The following is a 15,053-nucleotide window of genomic DNA, read 5'->3' on the forward strand; positions in this document are numbered from 1 at the left end:
ATATGAAATCATACTCTTTAACCTTGTAATTGTCATTGCCCTTAAATCCACTTTGATCTATTCAATATAGCAGCTCCAGCTGCTTTATTCTGGTTAGTGTTAGTAACGTATCTTTTCCCATCCTTTTATAAGTTTAGAAGTGGGTTTACAGACAGCACAGAGTTGGTTATTGTTTTCGTATCCAATATTACAGTCACTTCCTTGGTGCATCTAGACTATCTGCAGTTAATGTGATCATTGACACGGTTGAGTTTGAATTTTCTTGTTGCATTTGTTAATATGTTCCATTTGTTTTCCCTTTCCCTTTCCTGCTTTTTCTCTGTGGTTGGAAATAGTTTTAAGGCCACAGCACAGGTAGTAGAACTGCAAACAAAGTCTAATGGTCCCCATGAGTTGAGCAGAGTTTGGGGACTCTGGAGGCCATGATGGTGAGAGTTTGCAAGTCAGCGTAGGGAGGAAAGAATGCTGAAGACAGAAAAAGTATTGGACATCTGTGGAGGGGTCTTCTGAGTCTGTAGCTAAGTGTTGATCAAGGAAGTCATCAAGGTAGTAAGCAAAAAACACTGGAAAGCAACAGGGAGAATAGCATCTGGAGCTCCAAATGGTCAGAAATAATTTATAATCCTGTGACCCATAGTGGAAAGACTTCATAGAACGTGGGGTATAGAGTATGGTCCCTGAGCAGGGACCACTGTCTCAGGTGTTGTTTGTTCTTTATTTAATTGGTTTCTGCTTTTATCTTTCTTATTTCCTTTATTCTCTTACTTGGGCTTAATTTGCTCTTTTTTTTTTTCCAGCTTTTTAAATGGTAAATTATATCATTGATTTTAAACCTTTCTCTCTTTTCCAAAATGAATTAAAATCCATAAATCTAAGCACTGCTTCAACTGCGTTTGACAGCTATTGTTGAATTTTCATTGTCATTCAGTTGAACTATTTAAAAATGTTTCTTTGTGATTCCATCTCTGGGTCATGGGTTATTTAAACATGTGTTGCTTAATTTACAAATATTTGGGAGCTTTCCTATATGTCTTTTTTGATTTCCAATTTAATTCTATTCTGTTTGCGCATGCTCAGTCACTTCTGTTGTGTCTGATTCTTTGTGACCCAGTGATCTGTAGCTGGTCTGGCTCTTCTGTCCATGGGATTTTTCAGGCAAGAATACTGGAGTGGGTTGCCGCGCCCTCCTTCAGGGGATCTTCCTGACCCAGGTATCAAACCCGCATCTCCTGCATTGAAGGCGGATTCTTTACTACTGAGCCACTATTCTGTTCTTAGGGGAAAAGAAACCTCTATAATTTTCAATCTTTTGAAATGTATTGAGACATTTTATGACCCAGCACATGGTCTATCTGGATACATATTATATGTTTACATGAAGGAATCTATATTCTGTAGCTGCTAGGTATGGTGTACTGGCTATATCATAAGGAAAAATAGTCGATAATGTTGAAATCTTTTGTATATTTAATTTTGAGGGTTCCCAGTTTTACTGTCGATTTCAGAAAGCAAGTGTTAGAATCCATCTATGATTATGGAATTTTCTATCCCTTTGATTCTATCAAGTTTTTATGTCATGCATTTTGAAACTTCAGCTTTAAGACACATATACATTTATGGTTGTCACGTTTTCTTGATGGACTGTGAGATATTTTCATTATTGTTATGAAATGTTTTATCATTATGAAATGTTCCTTTTTGTCTCTGGTGATGTTTCTTGCAAGTAAGAAAACTTAACCCTATCATTTTGCTATTTGTTTTTAATCTTTTTTTCTTCTGCTTTTTGCCTTCTCTTGGATTAACAGAAATTCTTTTTTGTATTTTTAATATTCCATTTTAATTCCTTATTTTCTTTTCAAATATGCATCTTTATGCTTCATTTTTAATGTCTGTTCCAGGGATTATAATAGGCATTACTTTTCCCCTAATTTTTTTGTTTTGGTAAAACAGGCCTAAAATTTACCATCTAATCACTCCAGCTATTTTCAGTGGTCTTTAACTACATTCATTACTCATTGCCATCACCACCATCCATCTCTCGGACTCTTTCTATCTTGTAAACCTGAAACTCTGTCCCCCTTAAGCATTAACTCTGCATTCTTCCCTTTTCCCAGCATCTAGCAATTAGCACTATTTCTGTCTCTGTGACTTTGACTACTCTAAAAACCTCACATGTAGGTGGGATCATACAGTGTTTTTGTAAATAGATTATTTTATTTGGCATAATGGTCCCAAGATTCATTCATGTTGTAGCAGGTATCAGAATTTCCTGCCTTTTTAAAGCTGAATAAGTCTAGCATATGTATATACCACATCTTGCTTATCTGTTCATCCATTGATGGACATGTGGGTTGCCTCCACGTTTTGTGAATAATGCTGCTAGTGACATGTTTATACAATCTCTCTGAGACACTGTTTTCAATTTCTTTGGGTATAAACCTAGAAGTGGAATTGCTGGTTCATAGGGTGATTCTATTTAAAAAATTTTCAGGAATCACCAAAATGTTATGTACAGAGGTTGTATCCTTTTACATTCCCACCAACAGTGCACTAGAGTTCCAATGTCTTTACGTTCACACCAATAGTATTACTTTCTGATTTTTTTTTTTTTTACTAGTCATCCTAATGGGAGGCTTCCCTGGTAGTTCAGCTGGTAAAGAATCCGCCTGCAAAGTGTGAGACCTGGGTTTGATCCCTGGGTTGGGAAGATCCCCTGGAGGAGGGCATGGCAGCCCACTCCAGTATTCTTGCCTAGAGAATCCCCACAGACTGAGGAGCCTGGCGTGCTACAGTCCAAGGGGTCACAAAGAGTTGGACGCCACTAAACACCGCATCCTAATGGGTATTAGGGTAGTTAGTTCCTTGCAGTTTTGATAGCGTTTTTCAAATAATTATTGAGATTGAGAATCTTTTTATATGCTTATTGGTCATTCATTTATCTTCTTTTGAGAAATATCTGTTCAAATCCCTTGCCCAATTTTTAAAAAATCGAATTGTTTGGGGTGTTTTGGTAAGTTTTATAAATTCTCTCTGTTTTCTGGATATTAATTCCTTATCAGTTATACAATTTGCAATATTTTCTCCATTCTATGAGTTGCTCTTTTATTCTGTGGATGGTGTCAGTTGAGGCGCATGCTTTTAAAATGTTAATGAAATGTTTTTGTTGCATGTGTCTTTGGTGCCATGCCCAAGGAATTATTGCCACATCTAATATCATGAAGTTTGGCCCAGTGTTTTCCATTAAGAATGTTATAATTTGAAGTCTTGCTTTAAGTCTTTTGAGTTAGTTGGTGGACATGTTTTTAGATTAGGGTTCAACGTCATTCTTTTGCGTGTGAGTGTCCAGTTTTCCCAGCATCCTTTGTTGAAAGACTGTCCTTTCCCCATTGAACAGTTTTGACATCTTCATCGAAAGTCATTTGACCATGTATGCATGAGTTTGTGTTGTTGTTCAGTCACTAAACCATGTCTGACTCTTTGCAATCCCATGGACTGCAGCACACCAGGCTTCCCTGTCCTTCACTATCTCCCAGAGTTGGCCCAAACTCATGTCCATTGAGTCTGTGATGCAATCCAATCCATTGGTCTATATGTCTGTTTTCATGCCAATACCACATTGTTTAAATTACTAGAGTTTTGTAGGAAATGTTGAATCAGGAAGTATGAGTCTTCTGTTTTTCTTCTCCTTTTTCAAGATTGTTTTGGCTATTTGGGAGGGCCTGTGAGATTCCATATGAATTTTAGAATGGGTTTTTCCATTTCTGCAAAAAATGATATTGGGGTTTTGGATCCACTGTGACTCTATTGACTCTATAGGTTGTTTAAGGTGGCATTGACATTGTAACAATATTCAGTCTTCCAGCCTGTGAGCATGGGATGTGTTTCCCTTCACTTATGTCTTCCTGAATTCCTTTCATTTTGTGGCTTTCATTGTACCATCCTTCTCTTTGGCTTATTTAACTCCAAAATATTTTATCCTTTTTGGCACTATTATAAATGAAATTATTTTTAAAATTTCTTCTTTGTTCACTATTAGTGTATAGGATGCAACTGCTTTTTGTGTCTTGACTCTAAACCCCACTACTCTGTGGAGTTCACTCATTGGTTCCAATAATTGTTTTGTGGAATCTTGAGAATATTTTACATACGAGATGAGCAAATCTGTGAACAAATATAAGTTTACTTCTTCCTTCCAATTTGGAAGTCTTTTCTTTTTCTTTCCTAATTGCTTGGGCTAGAACTTTCTGTACTATGTTGAATAGAAGTGGTGAAAATGGCTTGTCCTTTCCTTGTTTCTGATCTCAGAGGGAAATCTTACAGTCTTTTCCTATTGAACATGATGCGGTTTATCAAGTCATCTGTGATGGACACTTGCTCTGTGTTCACCTTTGGTTATTGCAAATAATGCTGCTGTGAACATGGGTATGGCATGTCATCTGATGTCTTTAGTTTTGATATCAGGGGAATGCTGGCCTCATAAAGTGAGTTCAAAAGCGTGCTCTCTTTACCTGTTTTCTGGAAGAGCCTGGGCATTATCGGTATTATTACCTCATAAAATGTTTGGTAGAACTTGCCTTGGAAACAATCCGGGCCAAGTTTTCTTTGTTGGAAGATTTTAAGGTAAGAATTCAATTTCTTTAGTAAGTTTAGGCATATTTAGGTTATCTCTTCCTTGAGTTTTGGTGTTTTGTGTCTTCCAATAATTTGTCCATTTCATCTAAATTGTTGAATTTATGTCATAGGGATCACCTTAGCATCCTTGTGTGTATGTGTTGCGGGGGGTGGGGGTTGGGCGGCAGGGGGGTCTTAGTTGCAGCATGTGGGATCTAGTTGCCTGACCGGGGATTGAACCCAGGCCTCCTGCATTGGGAGCACAGAGTCTTAGCCACTGGACCATCAGGGAAGTCTCATCATAACATCTTTTTAATTTCTGTAGCTTCTGTCATGATAGTCCATTTTCCATTTCTGATATTTATAATTTGTGTCTTTTCTCTGTTTATTTTGGTCAGTCTGCCTAGAGTTTTGTCAAGTATATAGGTTTTTTAAATAACTAACTTTTAAAAATTATTTTCTCTATTTTCAGTTATACTAATTTCTGCTCTTTATTGTTTCATTCCTTCTGCTTTCTTTGGGTTTAATTTACTCTTTGTTTCTAAAGTGGATTTCTAGATTGTTTATTTGATACTTCCTCTCTGACCTCTCTGTGATTTAGAAATGGGTTGCTTAATTTAAAAATATCTGTGGATTTTCCAGATATCTGTTATTGATTTCTAGTTTAAGTCCGTCATGGTCTGAGAAAATACACTGTATAATTTTAATTCCTTTCAGGTTGTTAACTTTTTAATGGCCCAGAATGTTCTTCATTTTGGTGAATGTTCCACTTACATTTGAAAAGAATCAATGTTCTGTTACCATTGGCTGAAGAGGTCTATAAATGCCAACTAAGTCAAGCTGATGGTGTTGTTCAGCTCTTCTATATCTTTGCTGATTTTCTGTCTGCTTATTCTGCTGATTGCTGAGAAAGTGGTGATGAGGTTTCCAGATATAACTGTGGGTTTGTCTACTTCTTCTTCAATCAGGTTTTATCTTGTAGAGTTTGGTCCCTGGCCGCTGGGGCACTCATATTTGGGATTGTTATATCTTTTTGGTAAATTCTTCTCCTTATGTAATGGTCCTATCTATGCCTGATAGTTTTTTTCCTACTGAAGTCTTCTTTGTCTTATTTAATATAGCCATTTCTGGTTTTTTTTGTTGTTGTTGTTTGTTTGTTTAAGATTTGTTGTTATGTGGATCATTTTTAAATCTGTATTGAATTTGTTACAACACTCCTTGTTTTATGTTTCGGTTTTCTGACTATGGGACGTGTGGGATCTGAGCTCCCCAACCAGGGATTGAACCTGCCCGCCCCTGCACTCGAAGGTGAAGTCTTTATCCAGGGTACTCCTTTTCAGCTTTGATTTGTGTTAACTGTGTATTTTTTCCCCCATCCTTTTACTTTTAGTGTGAGCAGCCAGCAATCTTTTTCTGTAAAGGGCTAGTAAGTGAATATCTTAGCCTTTGTGACCACATATGGCCTCTCTCTCCTTTTCTTCCTCCTCTGCTTCACAACCCTCAGCAATTGTAAAAACTATTCTCTAAAATAGGTCATTCGCGGGATTTGTCCTGTGAGCAAGTTTGTTGGTTAAATTCAAGATGCATTTCTTAGAGACAACGTCTAATTGGATCATTTCTTCCCCCAATCCAATTTCTGTTTTTAATTGCTGTATTTGAACCATTCAGGTTTAATGCAATTATTGCTACAGTTGGATTTAGGCCTACCATTTTATTATTTCTCTATCTTTCTCATTTTTTTTCTCTGTTCCCTTTTCTGACTTCTTTTGAATTACTTGAAACCCTTTATTTTTAGTATTCCATTTATTTTGTCTATTTGATTTTTGGCTGTATTTCTATGTTACTTTTGAGTTGTTGCTTTAGATAATATTTATCTCTCCAACTTTTCACCATCTGTTCAGTGTTAATATGTTACTACTGTATGTAAAATATAGAAATCTTATAATCATCTTTATCATCTCGATCCTATACTTCACCTTCTAAATATTACATATCTTACATCTACATACATTGAATCTCCCGGACAGTGTCACCAAGATTGCTTTGTAAAGTCATACATTTTTAGAAGTACTCAAGAGAAGAAACGTGTCCATTATATTTACCCAGATGTCTATCTGTTCTGTTGCGCTTCCTCCATTCCTGATGTTCTGAGTTTTCCTCTGATATCATTTCCCCTTTGCCTGGAGAACACTCTTCCAGATTTCTTTTTGAGCAAGTCTGTTGGTGATGAATTCTTTCCGTTTTTTTTTTTTTTCCTCCTTCTGACTAGGTCTCTATTTTGCCTTCACTCTTAAGAAAAATATTTTTGCTGGATTTAGAATTCTGAGCTGACAGTTCCTTTGTTGTGAATTTTCAAGGATGCTGTATTATTTCCTTGTCGTCTGACCACCATTGTTTCTGCTGAATGGTCTCCAGGCGTTACTCACCTTCAGGGAAGGCATCATTTTTCTCTGTCTGCTTTCAATCTTTATCTGTGGCTTTCAATCACTTGATTCTGATGTGTCTGGGTGTGGTTTTCTTGGAGTTTATCCTGTTTGGAGGTCTTAAAGCCTTTTGAACCTGTAAAATTTATGTCTTTTGACATATTTGGGAAAGTTTAGCCATTATTCTTTGAAAAAATTGTTTTGCTTGGATTCCAGTGGAAATTGCGAATGTTTGGCCACTCAAAATACATAAGTTCTGGAGATCTACTGTAAAACACAGGGCCTAGGATTAACAATACTGTATCGTATGCTTTATTTTTTTGGCCATGCCACATGGCATGTGGGATCTTAGTTCCCCAACCAGGGATTGAACCTGCATCCTCTGCGTTGGAAGCACAGAGTTAACCACTGGACTTCAAGGGAAGTCCTTATATGCTTTAAAAAGCACAAATTGTATACTTTAAAAAAAAATAGTGACGAGGGTAGATCTTATGTTAAAAGTTCCTACCACAAAAGAAAAAACAAAACAACCAGAAGCAGAAGGCTTCTTTGCAAGGTGATGGGTAAGGTTATAGCATTGATAGTGATCTGATAGTGATGATGGTATCCCAGGGCATGTTGTTAGCCCTAGACACAATTATCTATAATTTGTAATGTAAATTACGATTAAATCTATAATTTGCTGCATTAGCTATCTATAAAGTTTTATGCCAGTCATATTTTCCTAAAGTAGTTAAAAAAAACTTTTTTCCTGACCCTGTCTCTTCCTCTATTAGGAATTTCAATGACATATTAGGTCTTACAATATTGACTAACAAGTCCCTGAGGCCCTCATTTTTTAAAACCCTGTCTTTCGGTTCTAAGATTAGATCATTTCCATCGATCTGTTTTAAAGTTTACTGACTCTGTCCTCTGTCATCTTCGTTCTTCTCTTAGCCTATTCAGTGAAATGTTTATATCTTCTACTTTGCTTCTCAGATCTAAAAGTTTTATTTCTTTTTAAATAATTGTTTCCTTTAATAAAATTTTACATTTACAGGAGGCTGTGAAGATAATAGATGGTGTTTACAAATACCCCTCACCTAGTTTTTTGGCATTTTTGAGACTGAACCCAAGTACTGCATTTCGGATTCTTTTGTTGACTATAAGGGCTACTCTATTTCTTCTCAGGGACGTGGTGAAGGACAGGAAAAACCTGGCATGCTGCAGTCTATGGGGTCGCAAAGAGTTGGCCATGACTGAGCGACTGAGCAACAACAATTTTCCCTAATGTTAACATTTTTCATTGCCACGTGGCATGTTTGTCAAAACTAAGATACCAACGTGGGTACATTATTAAGCTAAACTCCAGACTGTACTCAGATTTCACCAGTTTTTACATGAATGTCTTTTTTTTTGCTGGGGACGGGGGAGTAGATTTCCAAAATTCAATCCAGGATACAAAACCGCATCACATTTAGTGATTCTTCGTTATAGTTTGTCTCTCTTTGCCAAAACTTCTGTTTTTTCCATTCATTTCGAGCCTGTCCGGCTTTACCTCAGAGAGGATAACTAGCACAGCCGCTTCTCAGGCCTTGTCTGATAATCCCAGCAACTGGGTCGTCTCAGGGTTGTCATCTTTTGATGGTCTTTCCCTCGAGATTCGATCAGATGCTCCTGGTTCTTGGCGTGCTCAGTAACGTGGGATTTTTATTCTGGACATCTTGTTTGTTTGTGTTATGTGAGAAGACTGGATCCTGTTAAAAACGCCCTGGAGAATGCGGGCTTCCTTCTTTTTTTCCATTTCCCCCTCCCCTATCCTTTTTCTGCTCTTCCCTTGTGGCTCAGCTGGTAAAGAATCTGCCTGGAATGCGGGAGACCTTTAGCAGCAAGTTCTATCTCTTTCTGTGGGTGGGGGCTCCTGCCCATTCAGCCTGCCAAGCTCCAGTGGCGCTATTTTCCAATGCCCACGTGCATCCCTCTTGGAGGTCAGCGTGGACTTGAGTGCTGGTGTCTTAGGCCTCAGCTCTGAGGACCTCCCGAAGTCCCTGGCCCTGGGACGGGAGCCTGTGCACCTGTGCTCCCACGGGCACCCCTGTCCCTCCAGCCATAGGCCCTGCAGGACTCAGCTGCTGCCTCGGGGAACCTCTGCTGGACTCTGCAGTTCTCTCTCTGTGGGCACTTCTCTGCTTTCCAGGTGTCCACCTGGCAACCCTGGTCACCTCAGCCTACCCGAATCCTGAGCTCTGTCCCCCTGCCGCTCAGGGGGCCCCCTCTGACTGGGGTCCTGTGGGATGTGATGCAGCCGGGGGTGAGGGGTACTCTGGGCCATCAGCTGGGGCATCTGCGCTGCTCATCGCATTTGCCCCACCCCCACCCACCCCAGGATAGTCCTCTCATGCACCCGGTTTCTAGTGTCGGAAAAGAGTTGCTTTTGGCACATCTGTCTGCTTTTCTTACTTGCTTAGGGCAGGAGGGTGAATCCAGTTCCCCTCCTTCATGGTGGTTGGAAACGTGTATCAGACCCCCTTGGGGAGGCTGGCTTAAACATGGGCCTTTTGCTTCTTTCCAGGCAGAACACCCAGCCCTCCCTCCCCCCGAAGCCCCATCACCATGACCCCGAGCTCCTCTCATGCACCCCTGCCCACAAGACAGTGGCTGTCTGGTGGAATTCCTGCCACCCCCAGGCTTGAGGGACTTCTCATTGTTTGTCATCCTCCAGTATCTTCAAACAGCTGTCTTTCCTCTTTGTTAAAGTTTAGACTTGCCCACCGTGGGTCTTTCATGACACCATTTGACCCTCTCAAGATGAATGTTGGACCCTGTTCTGTTTTTCACCAATGGAGGGACTCAAGTGTGGCCCATTAGGACACTGGGGTCAGGTCGCATGACAAGGAAATGGCAAGGCCTCTAAGCCTGTCCCACTCATGCCGTGCACGGGACTGGAACAGGCGTCCATGACTGCAGAGGCGGCGAACAGCTCTTAGGACCGTAGGCTCTATGATGCTGGTTCTCACCGGCCGTTCTTAAACAGTGAACTTCACTGCAGCCTGGATGACCCCAGCCACCCCTGGGTGTTGAAGTGGGTTCCCTTTGCACGTGGGAGGCAGGGGGCAGGTATCTGGTGATGTGCAGCAGAGGACTGTCCCAAAGGTTCAACCTGCCTCTGCTGCTGCTGCTAAGTCACTTCGCAGTCTGCATGAAACTCATCCACAGCTCCCCTTGTGCTTAGAATAAAAACTTGGCTCCCGCCTGTGGCCCACAAAGCTGTCCTGCTCACATCCCAGCCCCACCCTCATGCCCATACCCCTCTCTCCTTTCCAGCCTCACTGGCCTCCTTCTTGTGCCTCTGGTTTGTCACGGCCTTGGCCACCCGAGGAGCTTTGCACAGGCCATTCCCTCTGCCTGAAATTGGTTTCCTCCATCGTCTGCACCATCTCACGCTCACTCATCCTTGCAATCTCAGCTCAGACAGCACTTCCTCTGGGCAAGCCTTCCCACGTGGCCCTCTCCTCAGACCCCTCTCTGAGCTGGACCATCCCCTCTGCCATGACTCTCATCTGTGGGCTGATTATTTATAGCACATTTCCTTACCAGAACTGGGGAGGAAGTGGGGCTGCCTTGTCTTCCATTCACAGGAGGAAATGACGGCTTCCTTGGGGCCCAGCAGGCCTGCGGGACTGTGCTCACCAGGTCCAACCCAAGGCGTGTTTGCTTGCTTGCTGACAACTCCCTCATGCACCCCCAAGAGCTGAGGCTGGAGGGCCCTGCACTCAGAACCTTCTCCCCAGGGCTCCCAGGACGGCTGGCTAGAGGGAGGGACGCAGGGCATCTGAGTTCTGTGCTGTCTCTTGCTCTGGGCCCGGAGGATAGCAGCTCCCACATGTGATGGGGTCCTTCTGCTGAGGACATTCGCGTCTTGTAAAATGTGGCCAGGCCACCTCCTGTGGTCTAAATGCCAGGAAACCCTCATTTCAGAGCACCTGCTCTGCTTCTGCCTCCCCCGCCTTCAGACAAAGTGGAAACCAAGGCTTAGGGGCCAGCGAGGGGCCGAGGCAGGCAGCCTGGCCATGTCCACTGTCCTGCATAGAGTGCCCACCTGGCATCTTCCCAGCAGCCTCTGGGCAGAGGGAGCAGGAGGACGTGAGCCTGATACCTGCCAGCCTCCTGGGCCTTCAGTGATGCTCAGCTGTGCAGAGCCACGGTGCCCGCCCAGGTGCAAGTCCAGGGCCGGGTGATGCCCAGATGGAAGATGGATGCACAGAGGGTGGGGGGCGGGTGTTGCCTGATGAAGACCCCAGACTCCCCAATGGCAGGGCCCTTTGTCACCCTCTCCTCTGGCTTCAGGGCCTGAGATGAACACGGTGGTTACTCAATGCATCTTAGTGGCGGGAGAGGGGTCACTCAGCGCATGTTAATGGGGAGCACAGGCAGCTGGGCTGGAGGGAAGCTGCCCCACATGCCCACCAGTTTGTTTCTCAGCCTCCTGTCTCCTTTCCCTCCACCCTCAGGAATGGGTCTCTGGTCAAGAATGTGGAAGCATCTGGCAAACACATGGTGTTTTATACAGACGTGGAGATACAGGACCAACTGGTGTACACACTCAGCCTCGTCCGGAAAGAGCCTGTGTAGGTGTCCCCTCTGTGCATACACACACACACACGTGTGTGCACACACACACTAGCTTCTGCACCCCTGGGTGGGAACAAGATAATTTGCCGTGCACGAGGCAAATTGCTTACAAAACGCTAGTCTATTAGTCGCTAATGACATCTCCATGGATGGTACAAGGAAGCAGAGTGTTTGGGGTTGGCCTGGAGGCCTCTTCTGGACTCATGCAGCCCAGCCCCCTCCCACAAGCTGGCTCTGGCTTGTCAGTCAGGAAAAGACTGAGCTTCTCAGGGGTGCATACAAGTGGTGCTTAATAAATACTTTTGGGAGAGGAAGCTGGCTTCCTGTGGTCCCCCCACTGGACCAACTTTGTGGACGCCACAGAAACTCACCCAACCTGTTAGCAAGGCGGGGGAGTCAGGCATGATAAAAAAGCCCAAGGTCATAGAGTTGGGGGAAGTAAGTTGACTCAGGGGAGGGGGAGGAGGAGGTGTCTGAGCCACAGAGTTCCCCACGCAGCCAATAGGAAGACATGCTTTCAGATAGCAGCCCCCCTCACCATGTTTGAATTGCACTAAATGTAGGTGAATGTAAACCAGACCTCTGAGTTTTTTTGACTTTGTTTTCCTGCCTGAAGAATGCTCCCTGGCCTTATTCCCAAAGCCCTGAGGACCACAGAGGGGACTGAAGTGAAAATGGCCCACTGGTTAGAAGTTGGTAAGGACCGACCCCCACCTTGCATCCCTGCCCCCAGATGGTGCTGCCAGGGAAGGCGGGGGAGGGCAGCTCCCCCCCCCCCCGCCACCCCGTTCTGAGCCCTGCAGGTGGGCCTAAGCAGGGCCCCCCGTGAGCCTGCCTGGCTGGGGTGCAGGGCTGAGCCAGCCGCTGGCAGGTCGACACTGTCTCCAATGTGCGTGGGACCTGGTACTTTTCCAAGGGCTTTTAAATGCATTATCTCGCTGGAGGCTCATTTGAGGCGAGGCCTCGAAGCCGACTGGAAAACAGCTAATTTACTGAATCCTGAATGGAGAGGAAGCAGAAGGCGGCGTGTGTTTTTGCTGAATCTCAAACCAAAACAACCTTTTGTTAAAGAACAAACAAATAAACAAAACCGCTGAAATCAATTCACCCGGGAACAGTACGAACAGAGGTTCTGGGCAGAGCATCTCAGCAGCAAATTCCAGCTCAACCAGTGTGGACTGCGGGAGGGGCTGCTGGGGTGACGGATGTGCTCATGGGGTGGGGGAAGGCTGTGGGGGCAGAGTCCCTTGAGGGAGGGGCATCAGTGTGCACCAGGGGACCAGGCTGACCCTCCCAGGGAGACCTTGAATGCTGGCTCCTCAGGAGGTGCTGCTGGGGAGGGGGCCTCCAGATGAGGGCCCCTGAATAAGGCAGGAAGAAGGGGTGCGTTGGGGGCAAGGGGCCAGGCTGCGTCTAAGCAGAGGTTGCATTGCCTGCAGGGAGGGCGGGAGAGCGTCAGAGGTTTTGCTCAATCAGCATCCATCCCAGCCCCTTGGAGGCAAGTCCCCTGACGTGGTCGCCATGGGTGACATGGGGTCTTCCCAGCCTGCAGGCATCCCCAGGGCCTGACACTGCCTCTCCTACACAGCCCACTCCCATAGGCCACGGAACGTGGACTGCCTGGCCTTCTTCCGCAATGCCACCATCCAGCTGCAGCAGCTGAGGCCAGTGGAGGCCCCCATGGCCAGCCCAGCAGCCGAATGGTGGGTGGTCCAGGAGTGGCGGCCAGGCTGTGACCAGAGCCAGGGCTTCAGTCAGGACCTGGAGCTCGTCATCTTTAATGACAAAGTCAGCCCCCGGAGCCTGGGCTTCCTGGCAGGATATGGGTAAGGCTCCCCCGGCCCCAAGAACCTGCCTTGCGGCCCAGAGGCTTCAGAACTTTCCGCCCCTTCTTGCCCCTGCTAACCAGAACTGCCTGGGACGGGGGGTTGGTGGGGGGAGCACAAGTCCCTCTTCCCTTGGCCCCAGAAATATACCAGGATGGTGACTTACTGTCATACAAGCTGCTAGCAGAAATGGGCATTCCCATTGTCCCATTCCTCATTCCTGTCTGTAGAGTCACGTGTCACCTGGCCCTCCAACCCCAGGTTGGGACTGGAACCCCAGCCCCACCCACAAGAGGTCGTGAAAGCTGCAAGTGGTCAGCACTTGCACTTCTATCCCACCAGGCTGAGTAAGGGCTGTGCTCTCCTCTCCTGGGACAGCAGTGCTGAAGCCCCGTCATCCCCCCAGCATTGTTGGGCTCTACGTGTTGGTGGTGATGGTTGCAGCCAAGTTCATCCGAGACCACTTCCTCAGCATTGCCCACTCCATCATGTATGACCAGCTGCCTGATGTGGACCGCATGCTGGGTCTCTGCACGGACATCTTCCTGGTCCGTGAGCTGGGTGAGCTGCAGCTGGAGCAGGAGCTATTCTCCAGACTCACCTTCCTGTACCGCTCACCTGAGACCATGATCAAGTGGAGGTGCCAGCGCCCACCCACTCCCTGCCTGCCCCCCGCCGACCCTGTTGCTGGGGCTTCAGTGGAGTGTCTGGAAGCAGCCGTCGTGTCCTCAAGCCCTTTAGCCTCAGAGAAGTAGGGTCTTTGCCTCAGCCTTGCTTCCCTCCAATGCCAGGCCCTCGGCCTGCAGCTGCTGCCCAGCTGGGTCCCCAGGCCTGAGGCCCCCTTTGTGCCCGCACAAGGGACACTCAGTCCCCCGGATCCCTGTAGCCCCTGCAGGGGGTGTGGACAGTGCCAGCTGCCAGGAGAAGGAGCTGGGCCACCTCAGTGACCTCTGGCTCCTTCAGGGCTTCTCAGGGAGAAGCTGGATTGAGCTGCCAACACCAAGGCCATTAAGCATGCTAATGACCCATGAAGGCTCCTGGCCCCTCCGGGCCCCGTGCCTCCCTGAGCCCACTGACCGCCTCGTGACCACGATTACTGCAATTTAACACGTCGGGCCAGGGCTTTCCCAGACGGGGCGGAGGCCCTGGGACTGCCGCCTGCCTCTTCCAGCCCCAGCCTGGGGCTGTGCACACAGCAGGCAGTTAATAAATACATGCTTGGGATCATGCCCAGAAAGAGTCACCTTGATTTCAGGGCAGGGGAAGGGACCTGAAGTTTAGGGAGCCTTGGGCAGGGGTGCAAGTTCAAGGAGCCCAGACACAGCCAGGAGATGTGTGGCCTGCAGGCATGTTCTCGCCCTCCCGTCGCCTGCAGAGGAGGTGCCGGCTCTATGCCAGGTGGAGCCTGAGTCCTGGACCTCTTCTGTGGGGCCCAGGCTGGGGTTCTCCCTGACACCTGGCCAGGCTATGCCCTTCAGCTCCTAGGATCCTGCCCAAGGGGCTTTCAGTTGACCCTGTGTAACACTTGCCTTGTGCCCTGCTTGGGGATCAGGACACCCTCCCTGCAGACCGCGGGTCGTGG

The 15,053-nt window shown here is 46.0% G+C and overlaps 1 protein-coding gene across 1 annotated transcript in view; it reads left to right on the forward strand.

Moving 5' to 3' along the window:
- The window catches only part of LOC132657540 (piezo-type mechanosensitive ion channel component 2-like), a 57,739-nt gene extending 43,047 nt beyond the window's left edge, over positions 1–14,692 (forward strand). Inside the window, 5 exon segments of the mRNA XM_060396843.1 lie at positions 10,338–10,365; positions 11,525–11,641; positions 12,262–12,341; positions 13,234–13,471; positions 13,878–14,692. Of these exon segments, the coding sequence (XP_060252826.1) occupies positions 10,338–10,365; positions 11,525–11,641; positions 12,262–12,341; positions 13,234–13,471; positions 13,878–14,226 (812 nt within the window). The 3' untranslated portion in view covers positions 14,227–14,692.
- Positions 14,693–15,053: the final 361 nt, after the last annotated feature.

The sequence above is a fragment of the Ovis aries genome, chromosome 13 (genome assembly GCF_016772045.2).
Source record: "Ovis aries strain OAR_USU_Benz2616 breed Rambouillet chromosome 13, ARS-UI_Ramb_v3.0, whole genome shotgun sequence".
NCBI classification, from domain to species: domain Eukaryota; kingdom Metazoa; phylum Chordata; class Mammalia; order Artiodactyla; family Bovidae; genus Ovis; species Ovis aries.